A 21,340-nucleotide genomic window follows, 5' to 3' on the forward strand; every position below is an offset into this window, starting at 1 on the left:
TGAGTTACTGTAAGCCAGATTGAGCCAGTCTCCTCTGAGCTCTCTCATCAACAAGCCATTTGTGCCCACAGAACTGTCACTTACTGGATTTTTTTTTTCTCAAAGTTACTGAGATCACACTTTTTCCCCATTCTGATGTTTGATGTGAACATTAACTGAAGCTCTTGACCTGTATCTGCATGAGTTTATGCATTGCAATGCCGCCACAACGGCTGATTGTATAATTGCTTGAATGAATAGGTGTACAGGGGTTCCTATTAAAGTGGCTGCTGAGAGTATATTATGGTTGTTGCTTAAGCAATTCTTCAAATAGAAATGGTACAAAAAAGCAATAAAGCAGCAGTCTGTGGTAATTATGACACCCTTTCGAATTTCAGAGCTTTCATTCTCTCTATGATTTTAAATTCAATTAATACTCTAGTTTTATCTGCTTTCAAAAGTTATGCTGTGCTATATACGTTACGTATTTGTATATGCTTTCTTTCTTTCCTGTTTTTTGTTTTACTCCAGGGAGAAAAAGGAGAGAAAGGGGAAATGGGGCAGAAGGTATGTTCCCAAACAGTCTGATTCTTACTGTATACTTCTCCCTGCTGTATTTCAACTATAAATGTGTAAACTCACACGTGTTTAGGGAGAAAGAGGTCTAGATGGAGTCAGTCTTCCTGGTCCACCAGGGCCGCCTGGACCACCAGGACCTGTCATCAACCTTCAGGATGTGAGTTCATTCATTTTAACATGTATCTAGATTTTAACTTCCATTGAAAAATTGCTTATTGTTTATCTTATTATCCACTTACCAGTTATTGCTGAACGATACTGAGGGCCTTTACAACTTCACAGGGCTTTTTGAACCTCAAGGTCCTTTGGTGAGTACATTTCCGACCTCTCAAGGGGTTATTCAAATGTAGTTTTCTAATCCTGACACATAATAATGTGGTATAATAATCATATAATAGCAGGCTAGTGTCAATTCTGTAGTGTCACATGTATAAAGTGAGAAATATAGACCATATGTAAGGAATAAAACACTTTTTGCACAAGATATTATAGGAAAATAATCAAGAATGGGGTGGTTATCCCAATATGAAGCAAAGTCACTGAAGCACTGAAGTGATTTATTCCTCTTATACCACAGCCATGTGCTAACAATGCTTATTTTATTCCTTAAAAAAACAACACATGCAATTTATCTGTTTATAGTTACGTTTAATGTTGTGAAAAGTCTGCAAAACAAATAATTATTATTATTATGTTATAATAGTTACAACCCTCACCAGCCTTTCTTTTCTCGAGAAACCTGCAGCTAGTCATGTTACCAATAACCAAAAGTATAACCTCGCCTGTCCTGAAGACTTTCTGATTAGCTTATAGCTCATAGGAGCTTATTACAAAGAATAATAGACAGCAAAGGCACTCTTGAACATTCTCATAAATCATTATCAGCCACATTTTGGGTGTTTATATTGTTATAACCTGGCTTTCAATGCTCCTTTAAAGTTACAGCTTTACCTCTGACTGTTACAAAAGCACTGACACTGGAGACTCCTTCCAAAAATGCTAAATAAACTCACAGAAAACTTAACCATATCAACAACTACACACTGGAGTGTTTGCTACACAAGTCGCTGTTTAAGCTGTTACTATAGAAACAATAATATACAGATTATAAGAAGAACCTGTGATTTACCTTGTAGCCGAACTCCTGTCTGACTTGGTTCTTATTCCGTTCAGTATTTTTGTGACTATTAGCAAAACCACTCAGTGAGTCTGTGTTAACTTGTGAGGAGAAAAACACTTTCCTTAATCCTGAGTGATCTTGTGTGTGAAAAGAGTTTGTATAACAGTAAATGTTGCTCCTAATGATCTTAATGCATTAGTGATGACTTCCTACCAAGCTCTGCTGCATGGACAAAGTGTGAAGCAAAACAAGGAGGATTAAAAAAACTGGAGAACATCATTAAATCTAATCAGTTTGGGTTTCCAGTCTGCATTTGACCTAGACACAGTCTTCTCTTCCCTTGTGTAAAAAGCTCAAAGCCTCCAATTTCACACTGAGGAAAATATCCTCTGTTGCTGTATTTCAGAGGAGCAGTCTGCACAGTCTGAGTCTCACATCTATAAAGTTTAACTTTATGTTTAAAACTCTTTTAAGAGATCAGATACAAAGCCTGTGATTGAAGATAATAGATCCAGCTGGGCTTTATGCAGAAAAAAAAAAACAAGCTGAAAACTGTCTTTTCAACTTTTCTGCTCAGTTACAGTATTTATGTAGAATAGTATCTGGAAATTAATGAGAGAATGAGGTTTAGGCTAAATGTACAGTATACATACAAAAATGTATATACAGTGATCCCTGTTTCTTAAAATAATTTATGCCACAGAGCGTTCTGTGTGATTTCTCTAATCTGATTGGTCAGAAGGTATTGATTCATTTTCTAGAGCAGCAGCTGTAAAAGTAGTTCAGGCTGCAAAGCAAATCACAGGTTTATACTAATGCACTCATTCTGATATCTTATCATTTCTGTAGTAACTACTCTTTCACAGAGACTTAAACATACATTTGCTTTTAAATAATTAGTGAGTTTATTTTGTTATTATTATTTTACTCTTGTTTACTTCATAGGAGTTCAAATCGTTCATGAGTTTAGTTTTCCATTTTTATACCGTATTTTAACCTATAGTATTTTCTGCACACTGTCTATTACATATGTTTCGAATTTTCACTTTTCTTTTAATCAAACATGGATGCAAACATGGATATTTGCTGCCTATTTCTGTAAATTGGAATCTTTATTGGTAACTGATGGACTTTAAACAGTCCTTTTAACCTTTTTCATTTTGTATTTAATTTTTTTCAGGGGCCAAGAGGTCCAAAGGGTGACCGCGGCATCCCAGGAGTCCAGGGCCCCCCAGGGTTAAAGGTAAGGTTGATGATGAGGAAAAGTCAGGCAGTCTTTCATTAATGCAATCCTTCATATCTGAGCTTTTTGGAAACCAGAACCATTATTTTCGTCATGCAATCCATTTCTGACATAGATGTGCTAAAAGGTCACTCTATATAGCAGTCTATATGTGTTAAATTTTAATCAGAGAAGTGACGCACTCAATTCAAGATTAAAGAGTGTCTCCATATTGAGTTTCTGGCAAGTACAAAGCATTGATGTGTAAGAGTTTAATCACTACCAGACAGACAGACAGACACACACACACACACAAGCACAAACACACGTGTATACACACGCACACACACACACAGACACACACACACAATACCCCAACAAACTCAGTCCAGACCTACTCAGAAAACAGCATCAGATTGTTATCCTACACTAAACTCTTTTAAAAGGTCCTCGGGTGCTTTCTTTGGCATATGGTTTACATTAACCTGTAAGTGAGAGCGTGAGTGTGTGAGTGCACGTGTGCACGTGCATGTGTGTGTGGGGGTGTATTTTCACCCTGCAATGCACTGTTATACTACACATTACCCACATTTGCTTGCGTATATATTTGGTACTTGTTTGTGAAAAATACTTCATGGGTTTCTTTGTAATGATCTGGATTTCAGTATAAATGCCTCATAAATTGTGGTCTGATCTTTGAAAAGTCATAATGGTAAATTTTTTAGTAAACAACACAAATAAACAATAGTTTGTAGTGCTCAATCTTTATTTAGGAAATTGTGGTCTGATCTTTGAAAAGTCATAATAGTAAATTTTTTAGTAAACAACACAAACAACAGTGTGTAGTGCCCGATCTTTATTTAGGAAATTATTTGAACTCTCAAATAGGATGATTGATGGGGAAAGTATGTGAATCCTTATATATAGTAACAAGTAAAACCTCTTTTACTGGCAGTAATCTCAACCATCTGCTTTCTGTAGCTGCCGATCAGTCCTGCCCAAAGGTTAGGAGGTATTTTCACTCATTCCTCTATTGCGAACTCTATCAGTTCAGGTATAATTTGTCATGCCTTGCTTGAAAGGCCTCTTTAAATCACGCTACAGCATTTTAGTCGTCCGGTGCTTGAACTAATTCTTATTCTCTCATATGCTTTATGTCATTTGGCACTTTCTTTTCAATGGACAGTGTGATACAGCACAGTGTGATAACAAAACCATGAGCCCACATTTTATTTCATGTTTCCATTGCCAGGTGACCTGTAATATATACTAAACAGCTGCACTGAAATTAATTAGCCTTCTACCAAATGTACTGAACAATGACATATGGGAATTATCATGAGTTTTCACTTGAGTCAGACAACTTCGATTTTGAAAAAACATGTCTAAATATTTATATACAATACTGTGCAAAAGGCACCCTAATTTTTTTAGTACAAACTTTGTTATAGATTTTTATCTTATGACTTCTACATTATTGATTCAGTACAAAAACATTTTAGATTTCCAAACATTAGTTTTCCAGCACAAAATTAAATGTTACAGAAAAATGTTTGTATGTCAGTAAAGAAAGCAGCATACTACATAAAAGACACTTTTCAGATAAAAACATAATGAAGGCTGCTGGGTTTTGCTGCAAAAATAAGAAGCAAGTGCGACAGTCAAAGTCTCCAGAAGAACTGTGGCTGCTTCTGCAAGATGCTCAGTAACACTTACAGCTCATTTCCTTATAAAACTGCACACACTGTACCTGAGACTATTTTTTTTTTTTTAAAAGCAAAGGATCGTCACACCAAATATTGACTTTGTTTCATTTATTACTGTTTACTGCACTTTATAGTATTTTTTAATGTAGAAACATTTAATTTCATTATTTTTTGAATAATGAGCATCTTTGCTCTACAGCATTTCTTTGCATGTGCCTAAGACCTTTGTGTGTATATATGTATATATATATATATATATATATATATATATATATATATATATATATATATATATATATATATGTATATATACATTGATTAGAATCTCTTTTCTTCTCTTCAGTGGTAAAAATAAAAAGGTTTGTTAAGGGTTCATTGGACAGCTAGGGGCTTTTAGTCTACTTTAACCCTATGTTCACACTAGCAATCAACAAAGCGGCAAGCGACATTCATTTTCTATTTACATCCCTAACGCAGAGCCGTGATTTCAGCAATAGCACCAAGCAACAGCGCGACAAGTAACATTTGAATTGAGATTTTCTCAATTCTATGTGAATTAGATGCCGTCACATATGTACATTTTACAGTAGCGCATTGAATTTCTAAAACATTGTTCAATGAAGGAACATCACCATAAAAATATTGTGTGTGTTGTTTATTCAATAAGTCTATTTCATTAAATCAGATTTATATCATACCTTAATGACTCATGGCAAATTCATGTAGAAATCCAGATCATTTCCAAAGTGATAGAACTTTTCATAGGACTTTATGTGTAAATGTATGTGGACTTGTTTTTATTTGTTTTTTGGCTGCTTTTTTATGTGCATAGATGTCTGTATATGTTCATGTGTGCATATATGTGTGTGTGCGTGCATATAGGGTGAGAAAGGAGAACCAGGGATCACTATTGGTGCAGATGGATCGCTGTTGTCTGTAGTGCCTGGGCCTCAGGGACCAAAAGGACTCAAGGTGCCTTCTGTTTAATAAACTTTATCTATGTAGCTGCAAAGAAAGAAAGGTAGTCAAGAGAGAAAGAAGGAAAGGTAGTCAATTATAAAATTGCATAATAAAAATGCAACAAATAATAGCGTTGAAAATAGCAGAATAAAAGTAAAATTATTAACGTCATTTAAAACGTCATTTGATTTTCATAGTAATGTGGCAATAAAAATAAGGCAAACAACAAGCATTTATAATACTAAAGTGAAAATATATATTTTTAACTGATTTTTTTAAATTACTGATAGATGGAGCCTAACAAATATTTATTGACTTGCTTACTTACGTGTATTATAATACAAAATTAGCAATGTTGCTCATGACTTTGGTTTAAGATCACCACTGAAGAATAGATTAATGACAGCGAGCAGTTTAAAAATAGTTTAAAAATTGGATTTCACATTGATTTATTTGGACAAAAGCGACAGCAACTTTATGCATGGATTTATTTCTACAAATATTTCAGTATGTTGTTGCTTCCAGTACTAATTTGTGTGGTTTCCATAGCTTGGATTCATTACTGTTGCAATGGTATTATGTACAAGTGGGCATGTTATTGAGTTTAATGACAATTTCCTTTGGCTAACTCTCTGCAGATTTTGTTATATGGTCATTCATTATCCGAAAATGTTAACATGTATTGTCTTTTTAGGGTGACAGGGGTGTTCCTGGACTGCCTGGTGTACTGGTGAGTGCAAAGACACTACAGTGATATTTTAACACATATATAATATTGTTTTTTGGCCATTTGAGCTGCAATTATTTTGTTTATCACACTCTAGTTTGAAGCGAGTTTCTGTTTTCTTCCTCATGCCTTTGTTGTACGGCTACAGCTGCTTCTGTTCAAAGTGTTTTGGAAAATGTTGTGAGGCCAGAGTTGCCTGTACTGCAATAGCCCAAGTGGAACAGTTTTCCTTTTTTTTCTGGCACGTTCCACTTCTTACAGCTTGACTTCATTTGTCTGTGCACCTGTTATAAAGGCTGCAGTATTGATTGGAACACAGTCGTGCCTCAAGGTCATCTTTTTTCTGTATTTGGCTTTATCAAACAGGGCCCAGTTGGACCAAGTGGACCCAAAGGGGAATTTGGATTTCCTGGCCGCCCAGTAAGTTAACATAAGTTAACATTCTGCCATGCAAATCCAGCATATTTGCTTGGGCTGTCTGTGTTTAATGCAGATGTTTTGCATCCAAATATGGTCAAATATTGTGACTGGGGCTAATATGGTTTGCACATTAATATTTAGACCTCTTCTGTGTCTTGTTGCAGGGTCGTCCTGGTCTGAATGGACGCAAGGGAGAAAAGGGAGACTCAACTGGATTACCGGTATGTAACACTCACATACAGTCAACTGCAGAATTATTGGCACCCTTCTAGTGAATGTTAAATCACTTTGTCTTCCCTCACCATGGGGAACACTAAAGTGCTCAAGACAAAAAGGTGTTTGCTCACGTGCAATGCAATGGATACGCAAAACATTTACTAATAATAATTTTTAAAGTTGCGCTTAAGCTAATTGGGGCCATAATTTTTAAAAGTCTAGAACAGTTAAACATTTGCCACGAAGATTTGCTGAAGTTTTTTTTTGTTTGTTTGTTTGTTTTTTTCTGTCCAGGTAAGTTTTCAGCAAATATTGATTGTGGACATGCTCATAATTTTGAAACTAGTATTCTGCAGAACAAATGCACTACTCAATAAAATTCTCTGTGACGAAAAATATTGCATTAAAATAAAACTATAGAAATAAAAGCGTCCCCATATATTTAAGCTCAAGATGCCAATCACTGCATATGTTTTTCACTTAATCTATTCATTTTTTGCTCATTTTCATGAAGGATGTTATTAATTCTGTGATTCACACACACACACACACACACGGAGTGACATCAAAGGTTCTCTTTCAGTCCCGAAAGCTTATCTGAGTGTTGACAGTATTTTGGGATTTATGAAAAACTGCGTCTGGTTTTCATACTCTGTCCCATCGTTTTCCCCATAAAGCTGGAGCAGTGACCCTGTCAGAGAGATGTAATGGCTGCTGCACGCTAGGAAACTGAAGAAATGTTTGAGGTTTCTTAGGCTTTTCGTACTGAGTTGTAATTATGCCACTTACAACATTTATCTGCTCCTAAAGGAGTTCTTGCACTCTAAGGGCATGAAAAGCAACTCTACAACAGCATATCATCACACGAGCATAGAAAACAGCCTGTAAACATAACTGTTTACAATGTAGTTGTAGCACATGTCCATGTAATTAGCATAGTTAGTTAGTTAGTTATTAGTTATTAGTTAGTAGTAGCAGTAATATTAAAGGCATCATATTTGAAGATATTTTTGAGTTCATTAAATTATTTATATCCATAGTTCTGTTTTTATAAATCCTGTTCTTGCCAGACTTAAATTTGGCAAATGGTTAATCATTTATTTTTAATAACTAAAAATATCTGCATACCTTGAAAAAAACTTTACTCTTGCTTTATTTTAGTGATTGCATAATAATTCTGTAATTTATAGTTTGACTAGGATATGAAATCTTAATTTTTAGTGGTTTAATTTCTAATAATAATTTTGCTCTATTCTCTCTCTCTCTCTCTGTCTGTCTCTCTCTCTCTCTCTCTCTCTCTCTCTCTGTGTCTCTCTCACTCTCTGTCTGTCTGTCTGTCTGTTCGTCTTTTTCTCTCTGTGTCTCTCTCGCTATCAATTTACAATTTATCTGCTTTGTTTATCTATCCATCCCTCAACCTCTCTTCCTCCATCCTCCGTCTGTGAAAGGGCCCACCTGGTCCCCCCGGCCCACCTGGACGTCCTGGAATCTTCAACTGTCCCAAAGGAGTAAGTGTAACCTCTTCCCACTTTCTGCTTCTCCCTTTTTTCTTGCTCATATTGAAATGTAACTCAGTGACTCACCGTGTCTGCTTTACCTTCACATGTTTATAGACAGTGTTCCCGATTCCTCCCCGGCCCCACTGTAAAACATCTGTAAGTGACGTGGGTCATGCGCTGGCATTCAGACTCAACCCCAGAGTCTGTTTCATGCTCGCTGTGTGTCTCAGGCCTGATCTGTGGTGCTTTTGTCAAAATAGTCTAGTATAACTTCACCGAATCAATGAAGTTAAATGTACGATAATCCGGATTAAAGGAATAATCCAGTGTTTTTCAACAAAATTTCTATCTGTTTGAACTGTAGTGCATGTATGATTACTATAACAATCACGATTTAAACATCACGTTATACAGTAATGAGAAAAGAACAGAAAAACTATTTTACGAAACTTATAATGGAAGTCTAAGGGCAGTTACTGGGCAGTATTACCATGAAGTGCAAATTTTTGTAGAATTTTTTTACAAATTCTTCAATAATACAGTCTTAGAGCTTAAATTAAGCTCTAAGACTGTATTATTCATCCTTTCGCAGGTTAAATAAATTGAGTCTGATGTAAATAGCTGGAAATGCTTTTTACTGTATTGTTCCAGTGTTGACAAAACTACATAAAAACAGTTTTGATAAAACATTTTGTCATATCTGTCACATTCTAAGACATTTACAGTTACTGAGTATGTAGTACAGAGCATAGTTTTAAAATTGTGTAATCTAGTCACATATCATATATAAAAGGTCAAAAACAGCCCTTAAACTTCCATTAACAGAAACTTTTGAGTGCATTTTAAGTACAGGGAAATGGATTGAAATTATTGTCTATGGTAATCACACTAGGTAGAGATTAGAGGTTTTTTTTTTTTTAAAAAAAACTGGAGTATTTCTTTAGTTTGTTTTAGCTCATTTCTCCATTTTGGCAAAACACCATATTGTTTGTCCTTTGTCCTTCATCTACCCTGCTTCATACAATCGCATGAAGTTTTACAACTTGAAGTACTTGTAGATCAGAGGTGTCTTATCCACAAAAAGCCAGTGTAGCTGAAGGTTTTTATTTTAGCCAAGCTGGAACACACCTGATATATCTAATATAAAGGCATTTAACGAATAAGAAACAAACTGTTAAATGAAGTGAATCAGGTTCTGCTCCTGCTTGATTGGAAGGCAAACCTACAGAACACTGGCCTTGTAGAACATCTGAAATCTGTCTGTGTGAGTTCAAAAGTTCAGCTTGATTGTGAAAACAAGTCATTTGCTTTATGGGCAATGTCTAAGAACTGTGTAAAGCCTGGAGTGAGTGATTTAACTGACATGAAATTAAATTTGAGCTATTCTTTATAGCTCACAATCTAAAGCAAAGTCCTGAAGGACCCTACGTCTTAGGCTTTTCCTTGCGTTAGCCATTCGAAGTTGATATAATAATGTGGCTCTCCTTGTCTAATAAGTGGTTTGAAATGCAAATTTGTGCCCAAGTTCAGTCAATCATTGAACTTGCACAGAACTGAAAACCCTCAAAAACCTGAAATGAATCAGTAATGAGCATGTTGCATGACAGATAAACATGGTATATGTTTGCTGCACATTTTTTTGATGAACTAACTGATTGTGATCATGACATTATTCCTTTAAAAAACAAACATATTAACTAAACTCTGAATATTATATGTGCTCTTGTTCCATAGACAAGAAGTGGAAGTGGAAGAAGTGGAAATTTCAAATGCTTGTGATTAATGTGACTTCTAATTTGCTGTTTCTTCTGTATGTAATGCGGTCCAGTACAGCTAAAGTACTACCTCCATAAAAATTAGAAGATTAATATTAAATTAGAATTTATAGAGTGTATTGACTTATTAAATTATTTCAACAATCAATTCAGAATAGAGAGGCATCCACTAAAATGAGTATATACACTCACCTTCCACTTTATTAGGAACACCTATACACTTGCATATTCATGCAGTTATCTAATCAGCCAGTCAAGTGGCAGCAGCACCATGCTAAAATTCATACAGATACAGGTCAAGAGCTTCTGTTAATGTTCACATCAAACATCAGAATGAATAAAAAGTGTGATCTCTGTGACTTTGATTGTGGCATGGGTTGGTTTGAGTATTTCAGAAACCGATGATCTCATGGTCTGATGATCTCCTGGTTGGTTTGAGTATTTCAGAAACTGATGATGTCCTGGTCTTTGTGTAAACTGATAAGTTTACACAAAATAGTGCAAAAAACAAAAAACATTGAGTGATTGACAGTTCTGTGGGTGGAAACACCTTGTTGGTAAGAGAGGTCAGAGGAAAATGGCCAGATTGGTTCAAGCTGCCAATAAGGATATAGTAACTCAAATACTCTTTACAACCGTGGTGAGCAGAAAAGCATCTCAGCATGCACAAAACATTGATCCTTGAGGTGGATGAGCTACAAAAGCAGACCACATCAAATTCCACCCACTCCTGTCAGCCAAGGACAAGAATCTGTGGCTATCACGGGCACAGGCTCACCCAAACTGGACAGCTGAAGATTAGGGGAAAAAAATCATCTGGTCTTTTTCTGGTGCAGTGTCAGTGAGTCTGTGCCCATGATAGACTCAGATTCTTGTTCTTGGCTGACGGGAGTGGACCCTGATAATGGTCTTCAGCTGTTGTAGCCCATCCATCTCAAAGTTTGATGTTTTGTGCATTCTGAGATGCTTTTCTGCTCACCATGGTTGTAAAGAGTGATTATTTGAGTTATTACAGACTTCTTGTCAGTACAAACCAGCCTGGACTTTCTCTTCTGACGTCTCTCATCAAGGTGTTTCAGACCTTCGGCACACAGGATGTTTTTTTTGTTGTTGTTTTTCACACCATTTTGTGTAAACTCTAGAGACTGTTGTGTGTGAAATTCCCCGGAGATCAGCAGTTTCTGAAATACTCAAACCAGCCCCTTTGGCACCAATAACCATGCCTCGGTTAAAGCCACAGAGATCACATTTTCCCCCATTCTAATGTTTCATGTGAATATTAACTGAAGCTCTTGACCTGTATCTGCATGACTTTATACATTGCACTGCTGCCACCTGATTGGCTGATTGGATAACTGCATAAATGAGCAGGTGTATAGGTGCTCCTAATAAAGTGTACATTTGTGAAAGAATTACGGCTTAAAACCATAAGTTTAGGATTAAAACAATTAAAATGCTTGCGATTGGAATTTTTTTAAGCAAAAGTTGATGGTGTCAGTGAACAAAGAGTCTAATGTGAACTATCCAAACAAAATATTACCAAAATGTGTATCTGTGTAATGAGATTGAAATACTTTCAGATATAGATAGATAGATAGATAGATAGAAGCTTGTTTACTAAACCAAACTGCTACTACTGAAGAAACAGCAATGCCACTGTGGTTTGTCTGATTAAAAACATGCGTGCGCATAACACAAGTGTTTTATGTTTGAGCGTTCCCCTTTCTTTCTGCTCCATGGACTAAATGTCCTGTTTGTCCAGTGCATGATTTCTATCCCAGATGGCTCTACTCTAAAATCATCCTGTTTGGATTAACACTACTTTGTTTACTACCGTTCAAATTCTGCGCTTCATCGTGACCTTTAATTCTTTGTGTTTTTCTCCCTTCTTTGGGTTTGTACAGATCAACGTCAATTCTACTGCAGGTCAGTTTTAAAATCCTGCTGATTTACTGTCCCTTTGATTACAAGACTGTTTTATTTAATTGTTCAAGCTGACATGATGTGAAGAAAAGCATCATTTTTTATGAAGAACAAAATAACAAATGTCATTAGCACTTTCTATTTTGCGTTTAATCACCGTGGAGCAATAAATCTCCTTTTCAGAGCTTAAAAATAATAAAATTTCACAAATGATGGATTTTTGCTCAGTACTCTTTTAATTTCGTTTGTTGCTTGTTTTCCCCATTTGTCTCCTAAAGAGGGAGCCAGCTGTTCAACATCTGGAGCCAAAGGGGAGAAGGGTGAAAGGGGTCTTCCTGGCCCTCCAGGTCCTACAAGTATGTCACTTGCTAGTGTCCTTAACCACTACATATATATATATATATATATATATATATATATATATATATATATATTAGAGTATCTTTTCTTTTATTTATTTGTAACATTGCAATTATTTCAACTGTGTTTCTGAACTTTTTGTCCCTATCACAGTTACTATGCTGGGTGCAGGCACCGTGGTGAGTTGGAGACATCTAATGAAGTTGCTTGCTTTGATGGAAGTCACCAGACCGTGACTGAATGAAAATGTGTTAGACGTCCTGCATAACACGCTGTGTTTTGTCTGCATTTACTCAGAAAATGCTTATGTGTGGTTATTTTACATGTAAATATATTCTATGTGAGTATGTTTACATTCTTTGTGTGTGTGTGTGTGTGTGTGTGTGTGACAGGGAGAAAAAGGTGACTACGGTTTCCAGGGCGAGAAGGGAGAGAAAGGCGAGGCTGGGATGCCAGGGCCACCTGGAACATCTGGGTTGGCGGTCAGTAAACACACACACACACACACACACACACACACACACACACAAAAAACAAAACAAAAAACAAACCAGTATTTTTGTGAGGACCAGGTGACTGTGAAGACATTTGAAATTATCCTATCATTGTGATGATATGTAGTCCTTTTTTGGCCTCACATAGGGGCATGTAAATATGTACACACACACACACACACAAACCTGCTTTAGAAAAAAAGATATAAAAACATTATATTTGTGAGGATCAGGTGAGTGTGAGGACATTTGACACTATCATTGTGTGGACATGATACACCCCCCAAACACACACACACACACACACACCAACACACATAAACTTCATATACACACATTTTTTGCAAGGACCAGGAGATTGTGAGGACATTTGATACTACGATATCATTGTGAGGACATTTTCCTTTTTGGCCATACCAAGGGCTAAAAACATGTATACTCTCTCTCTCTCTCTCTCTCTCTCTCTTTTTCTCTCTCTTTCTTACACACACACACACAAACTTACTTACTTTAGAAAATGGTGTTTAAAAAAAACAGTAACTCTGTGAGGACATTTCTTCACATCCTATCATTGTGAAGACCTGGTCCTTTTTGGGGCTAATACACACACACAGACACACACACACAGACACACACACACACACATACACACACACACACACATATATATATATTTATGACAGAGGGACAGAAACACACACACAAACATTTTTGTGCAACATTACATTTGTCTTGTAAATCAGGTAAGCATATAGATAATTCCATTTTGAAAACACTGACCTTTCTTGATAGATTGATTGCATGTTCTTTTATCCTCTTGCCTTGTTCTCTATCTCCCTTTCACATCTCTCTGATCTCTCCCATCTCCATTTTTCTGTTTTGTTCTCCTGTCTGCCTTACATTTTTCCCCTTTGTCTCTGCCTCCCACTTTCAATCTTATTTCATATCTGTATTTTTCCTCATCAAACTCACCCAGTTTCTCTCAACTGTATGCTCGTTTGATCTTTTTTTTTGTGACTCTGGAAATTTATGATTGATGTGACTTTGTAAAAAATAATTGGCCTGATGACAAGCTGCCTTAAATTTTTTTTTTAAGTGCTCCGAAGTCTCATGTAATTAGAAATGGATGGGTTGGCAAGCCTTTATTCAGAGATTAAAAAGAATCCATGCAAAACAAATAAAAAAAATGAGATTCAAACCACTATGAAAATAATGGCGGAGTGCACTTTGTTGAGTGGGTCCCTTTGCTTCATGAATTTGAATTCAAATGGTGTAACAATCAGCAAATAAATTACTCCTGTTTGTACTGCTATCAGAGCAGAGAAATCTCCTGGGTGTAATATCAGCATGAAAGAAGTTGTTCTGGTAGCAGTAGCTGATAATTAATTCATAAATTATTAATGATCTGCCACAGTAAACAATTAGTAGCAAATTTGTAATGTTCTTGGTTCTCTCTTAAGGGACCTAAAGGAGAATCAATCGTTGGGCCCCCTGGTCGTCCAGGACTTCAGGGGCCACCCGGTTCTCCTGGTATTGGGAGACCTGGTGCCACTGGACTCCGAGGCCCTCCCGGACCTCCTGGACCTCCTGGCTATAGCTCTGGTAAGAAGTTAGAGCTTAATACATACTTAAATTCTCTTTGGTGTTTCCTAGGCTCAGTATTGAAACAGATATCTGAATAGAAAATTTAACTGTCCATCTGTACACCATCTGAACTGGAAAGTATTATGTTTTGTACTAGACTCACTGGTAATAATTGTTTTGGATGAAGCACCAAATCAATGCTCCTATCAGCCAACATGATTAAAAAAAGTTCTGATGATACTGTTAACCTATTTAACTCACAGAACCTGTTGCCAGGCCACACTCAGATTCTTCACTTTGTAACTACATACTAAATAATTAATAGTCATTAAAAACTATGAATAACCAAATAATAAGCTTTGACTTTAAGGTGGTTAAACTTCCCTTTCTGATGATGATGATGCATGCTAGTTATGCGGCACCAGGTGGCCTCCTAGTAGAAGCATCAGATACTTCTGGATCTTAATAATAAACAGACTGATACTAAAGTATTCTTGTGATTTCAGCTGCTGCTATTCCTGGCCCACCTGGGCCTCAAGGTCCTCCTGGTCCACCAGGACCAGCTGCTGGTGGCTCTACCACAGTGAGTGACACTCATCATCACACACCATTAACCCTCAACACTAGGGTCTGTACTCAGAGATGAGTTACATGCTCAGAGTGAGAAGTTAATAGAGAAATTGCACAAATCTGAATTCAGACCTCAGGCATAACTACAGACTTGCATACTACTCAGAGTTTGGCAGAAATAGAGGAGTGTCTCAGTTACACGCGATTCTGTCCTTGAACTTAAGTCATTTTTTTTCTTTCATGATGTTGACAGTCTGCATTTTCTATCCCATAATCTTTTTCGGGGCTTAAAGTCAAGAGTTTGGTTTTAAAGAAGGTTGTCTAGACCCTTTTGTCAAACTGCCTCTGATGCGTCTACTCAAGAAAAATCTGAATGGTATCTGAATGAGCCACCCAGAAAATCAACGTAAGCACCCTCATAAGTCGATTCTGAATATAAGGAACTTTCCCTGCTTAAATATTATTGTATCTTATGAACTTAAGTCGTTAACTCTGAATATGGCCCTATCTCACTGTCCCCTTAAAGCCTGTAACATACTGACCTGCTGTTGCTAATGTAGTTCCTTCAGCATTGTCCACTGGCTTTTAAATAATCATGAAGATATGTCACATAAACTGGCTCACAAAAGGCCCACAATTTACAATCTAAATGCTTTATATTATATTATATTATATTATATTATATTATATTATATTATATTATATTATATTATATTATATTATATTATATTATATTATATTATATTATATTATTAACCATGTGTCATTTTTAACAATGGTTACAAAAACCTGCCTATAAAGCAAATATCAAATTATTTGCTTCATTATTTTCTTTAATGTATTGAATTACTTAATTAAAAAAAAAAAATCATTGCATTGGCCTTTTTTTAAATTATACATTACTAAAAGTTATCAGTATCATTAAGTCAATATGTAGCCTAATAAACTCCTCATAATGTAATATTTATTAACTTATTATATGTTGGGTCTATACAGTTGCCATACCTAATATACAGAATATTGCACCTGTGTGCTTTGGCTATAATGAATGCATAATATTGTTAAAGGTAAAGAAATACCCAAGTCTTCATGCCATGAAACATGAGTCGTATGTGGTTGAAGAGGGAACATTGGCCATGGTTACAGATACGAGTAAACTCTACCTCAAGGTCCAAGGGGGTTGGAGAGAGATTCAGGTAATATTTTCTTTATTCTATTAAACGTATATTCTGTATATCAGTCACAATGTTTTGTGTAAGAATGGTTTTGGTACAGTATTTCCTAACATCCAGTCACTGTATCACTGTTAGTGCATTAAAATAGTTATTTTGTGTTACTGTGAAGCAGATCATAAATGAAAACTTATATAATATTATTTTAAAAACTAGTTAATTCAGAGTTGCAGGACACTATGACACTATGCACTATGTTTTCTTTTGTTTCGTTTCCCAGTTCGGAGGGTTGATTGAGGTGAATTCCCCAACTGTCCTCTCACAAGATGATGTAAGTTCCAGCATGCTGTCCTTAACTGAAAACAGCACTTTCTTATTGACAAAATTTGTTTTTGTGTGATGTGAGTAAAGACTGCACTGTTACCAAATTTTTGGAACTCCACAAGTCTAGTTTCTCCTTAGGAGCAATTTCCAAACAACAGAAGGTACCACATGCATCTGTAGTAACAAGTGTATGCTAATGTAAAAATCTTGGGACCACATAGACAATGCATCATTCAATAAACAGGTACAAATTAACTCCCAGTGATGAATGAACTTTGGTCTGAAAGGTTCACTTGAACCCCAAGCCAACAACAAAGGAACTGGTGAGGGAGTTAAAGGCATCAGGTACCAAAGGATGTACATCCACCATTAAGAGAGTCTTGTCATACAAGAAAGAAGCCTCTACTTTAAGACTGGCATAAAAAGTCAGACTGAAGTTTGCAGGTGGTAACCAGCCTTTTGGAGGAGTGTTCTGTAGTCAAATGAAACAAAAATCGTTTGACCGTAATGATCAGTGTTATGTATGGACGTAAAAAGGTGAGACTTTTAAACCAAAGAACACCATCCCAACTGTGAAGCATGGAGGTGGCAGCATCATGTTGTAGGAGCGTTTTGCTGGAAAGAGGACTAGTGCGTTTCTGAAAATAGATGGCTTCATGAGGAAGGATCTTTTTCTAGAAATACTGAAGCAACACCTCAAGACATCAGCCAGAAATTTAAAACTTGATTGCAGCTCAGACTTTCAGGACAATGATCCTAAGCATACCTCCAGAGTTGTAACAAAATGGCTTAAAGACAACAAAGTGGAAGTGTTGGAGTCACCATCACAAAGCCATGAGCTGAATCTCAAAGAAAATTTGTGGACTAAACTGGAAAAGCATGTTTGACTAAGGAGGCCCACAAACCTGACTGCGGTACACCAGTTCTGTCAAGAGGAGTGAGCAAAAAATTCCAGCAAAGTATAGTGAGAAGCTTGTGGAAGGCTAGCCCAAGCGTTTGATTCAAGTGCACACAATTAGAAGAAAATGCCAAAAAAATACTGACAAAGTATACATAAACTTCAGCCTAACAACTGTACTTCAAAGTTTACTCACTGCTCAGCTAAACGTGTAGTAGCTAAATGATCAGATATAGGCAGGAGTTAATTTGGGATTTTGGAGGTGAAGAGGCTGTACAACTTTAATTTATGTTATGATAGATAAATTCTTGTTAAATTTTTTTCTTTTGTGCTAAAGGTTTAATTTAACTAAATTGGATGACCACAGCTTTTTTTTTTTTTCAGTGCTACTTGTTTGTAATTTTGGCCTTGGCATAATATCAGAATATTTTCTGGCAGATCCTTTTCTTTGAGATACATGATACACTGTTTTAAATGACCAAAATACACTATCTATACACTCCATTTAAAGTGTGTGTACTGCACATGAGCTGTAAAAATTCTTCTCTAATCCTCTTTAGGCTCAGCCTTTGATACTGACTCCTCGACTCAGCAATACTCCTAAAATTCACACAGGAAGTGCGGTAAGAATGGCTGTCTTTCTCAGACTATTTTCTTTTCCGCTATAAAAATATCTGATATTGTTATTTGTTATGGTTTTGTATGAAGCTTGTAAGGGGAAAAAATCATCGGTTTAGTTCTAGCTTGTATTTCTGTGGTTGCCAAGTATCCTGTTTTAGACTATAAATTATGGTGCTGTCCATCCAGTGCTGTTGTAGGACATCCCAGCCAGTCTAGGTTTATTTTAGTGGTTAGCTCTATGACAGGTCCATTTGAAAGATGGATGCTCCAAAGCATAACTATATAAAAGATGAAGAGAATATGACAAATAGCACCTTGCTGTGTTTAAGCGCAGGAGAGACCTTTTTGTGTGTTTCATTGTGTCACTGTGTAATTTTTCTTTAGAATTTGATCATTCCTGCTATAAACAAGTGTAGAGAAAATCAAGTAGAAATGTTTGCATTCCATTAAGCAACATTTATAGCAAAAAGACACAATGTGTTAGATTTTACTAGCTGTGATTGAAAAAGGCACATGTGACAATACATTTACAGGTGTAATTAACATGAATAAGGTGGATTATTTACGCTTTCATCCTTTTTCCCCCAAAATGCTTTGGAAAGTACATAGAGTAAGTATGGATTGTCCCATTAAAGTACAAATTGCACAAAATTAGCGATGACAGAAGCATAGGTTCGGTTTGGTTTGAATGAAAGGGCTGCAAGCTACTGATAAACATTAGGTTTTGCCTTGGACATGGAAAAACATTGGATTTTGGTCACTGTTTCATTTTTAAAATTTTTCCTTTTTTTGATAAATTGTAAAATAGACACGCATTTCCATTTCCCCATTCAAACAGCTTTGAATGGAAGTTTGTTGCTTTTAACTGTAAAGACCATGTTCACCACTCCAGTTACTTGAAGATTTTCAATTTTCTTTTTTTTTCCCCCAGATTCACTTTGCCATCTGTGCTTGACATATTATTATACACTGTACTATACACATAACTTGTGATTATTTGGTAAAATGGCTGTTTAGCATATGATGAATGCAATCCAAAACGTAACTATCTCAATGCTAAGATTTCAAGCTAAATATCACATATTGCACATATTACATATTGTATGTGTCAAAAAAAGAAAAAGACCAGATGTAAATGTAATCAAAATGTAAAACGAACCTCACATTTGGTTACAAGACTCATCATTTGGGTAAATATGTCTCACAGCTCAGGCTGGTTGCCCTGAACACACCACTGACTGGGGACCTGGGCTCCATCCACTCAGTGAATAAGCAGTGCAGACTGCAGGCTCAGGCCATGGGCATCCGAGACGAGTACAGGGCTTTCCTTTCTCACCACCTACAAGACCTGATCGACATTGTGCAGCCGCCCTACCGCACCACCTTACCCATCGTTAACCTCAGGGTGAGCCACTTATCTTCTCTGATATGTAGATGTGTTTTAGTAAGAGGGGATGGGTTTTCAAAAGCAATAAATACTGACTAGCAGCCATTTCTATTTGGAGATTTAAAGCTATCTTCGTATTTTCTTTGGTCTGAGCTGAAAAACGTTTGCTTTTCTACATCAGGAGAAAATTAAATAAAGTGTGTATTGTATTTTTGCAGGGTGAAGTTTTGTTTAAAAATTGGGAAAGCATCTTCTCCGATCACGTTCTCCCTCCTGGGATCCCTCTCTACTCTTTTGATGGACGAGATGTGATGAGTGATCCTTTCTGGTCAGTTAACTATCAAGACACCTAGAAGTTTATTATAAGAAAAATGGAACAGGATAGCTAACCAGTGTAGCTTATATAAAATGCATGTAAAATGGGCTGATGAGGACTGTAGCTGTAGAGCTTTGAATATATTATCATTTAGTGTGTAGTTTACCGGGAAAACCAATAAAAAAAGTGCTACTTATATTAATTCATTTACATTTACTCATTTGGCTGAAGCTTTTATCCAAAGTGAATAACAAATTGAGCCCAAAGTTTTAACCACTGAGCTACCACTAGCTGTGTATTAAGTTTTCAAGATTTATTGCTTATAGTTATTATGGCATGTCATTTATATATTGGCTAAAACAATATAATATTGCTTCTGTAAACATATGTAATACAAAAAACGATGAGTCCATGTTCATAGGCTTTTTTGTTATTTCAGCAACAAATTTTCTAACCTCTTTACAAACTGTGAATGTTGTATTTATATCTTATTAGACATTAGTGAGGTAATGGAATATGAATACATTATTCAGAATGAACGTATAATTTGTTTTAAAATGCATACAAATACAGAATTATATGGAGTACTATACAGATAAAGATACAGATACAGATAGTGGCATTCAGTCACACCCGTAGTAGGCATGATGGCATTCTCAGGACCCATATATTGCAGTTCCAGAGCTCTTCCCCTAAATTAAAAAAAAAAAATCTGGCTTGCTTAGCCACAAGCTTGGGCTGCATTTACCCATTCTTCTTCCACATTTTTTCACCAGTGTGTTTTTTACAGCTAGCTTTGCCAGTTCTTCCTCTGTTTACGTCTATTTATACCCCTGGGTGGTAAATATAGCTACTCGTACCATGCATCCGTGGCCGCTGTAGCAGTGAAGCTGCAATTGTGGTTAACAAATCCTCTTTTTAGAGCTGTTTGTGAAACCTGCTGTTTTTTAAGCGATGTGACAGCTTCTGTTTCAGTAAGCTGGCATGAAAGGATATGCTGTTGATGAAATCTAGGGGCATCATCTAGAAGCATCTTTCTACAGCTAGGCCATCTTTCTACAGCTAAGGTTTAGCCTGCATGTGTATTGTATTAGCAGAAAATGGGTACATGTCATTAAGAATGATGGATTATGATAGATGGACAGCAGCTACACAAAAATCTAGACAGCGTTTTATTCATCACACCCTGTTCTGCCAAAGATTTTCCCACAAAATATTACCATGTACATGTGAGGATCACAGTGAACACCATGTTCTTTAGGTTTTTGCTAGGTTCCTTTTACGTAATGAACAGATTTCAAACTCGTATTAAAGCAGAGTTTATTTTTGTGCTTGTGTATTGAGGAGCCAATCTTTCTGTGGTCAGTCTTTGGTTTCACTCCCATGTTTTTGGCAAGATAACCAGCGTACTCGACTGAAGCTCTCAATTTGATTGATGCGTTTCACGAAACCTTTGGCCACAAGGGGGCAATAATAACTATGTTGTTA

The 21,340-nt window shown here is 36.3% G+C and overlaps 1 protein-coding gene across 3 annotated transcripts in view; it reads left to right on the plus strand.

Annotated features, from left to right (window-relative positions):
- Positions 1–21,340, plus strand: part of col15a1a (collagen, type XV, alpha 1a) — an 81,583-nt gene that overhangs the window by 57,356 nt on the left and 2,887 nt on the right. For 2 of the 3 annotated variants that reach the window (XM_034305399.2, XM_034305405.2), the window contains 21 exons: positions 511–546; positions 632–715; positions 801–866; positions 2,859–2,921; positions 5,489–5,578; positions 6,261–6,296; positions 6,660–6,713; positions 6,878–6,934; positions 8,378–8,437; positions 8,543–8,584; positions 12,108–12,129; positions 12,405–12,482; positions 12,640–12,665; positions 12,879–12,968; positions 14,441–14,582; positions 15,071–15,147; positions 16,202–16,330; positions 16,587–16,637; positions 18,089–18,151; positions 19,357–19,554; positions 19,755–19,864. In XM_034305399.2, coding sequence (XP_034161290.2) covers positions 511–546; positions 632–715; positions 801–866; positions 2,859–2,921; positions 5,489–5,578; positions 6,261–6,296; positions 6,660–6,713; positions 6,878–6,934; positions 8,378–8,437; positions 8,543–8,584; positions 12,108–12,129; positions 12,405–12,482; positions 12,640–12,665; positions 12,879–12,968; positions 14,441–14,582; positions 15,071–15,147; positions 16,202–16,330; positions 16,587–16,637; positions 18,089–18,151; positions 19,357–19,554; positions 19,755–19,864 — 1,574 coding nt within the window. The remainder of the gene's footprint in view (positions 1–510; positions 547–631; positions 716–800; positions 867–2,858; positions 2,922–5,488; positions 5,579–6,260; positions 6,297–6,659; positions 6,714–6,877; positions 6,935–8,377; positions 8,438–8,542; positions 8,585–12,107; positions 12,130–12,404; positions 12,483–12,639; positions 12,666–12,878; positions 12,969–14,440; positions 14,583–15,070; positions 15,148–16,201; positions 16,331–16,586; positions 16,638–18,088; positions 18,152–19,356; positions 19,555–19,754; positions 19,865–21,340) is intronic. The other variant, XM_034305402.2, reaches the window with a different exon arrangement.

Source organism: Pangasianodon hypophthalmus, chromosome 1 (assembly GCF_027358585.1).
Source record: "Pangasianodon hypophthalmus isolate fPanHyp1 chromosome 1, fPanHyp1.pri, whole genome shotgun sequence".
Lineage (NCBI taxonomy): Eukaryota > Metazoa > Chordata > Actinopteri > Siluriformes > Pangasiidae > Pangasianodon > Pangasianodon hypophthalmus.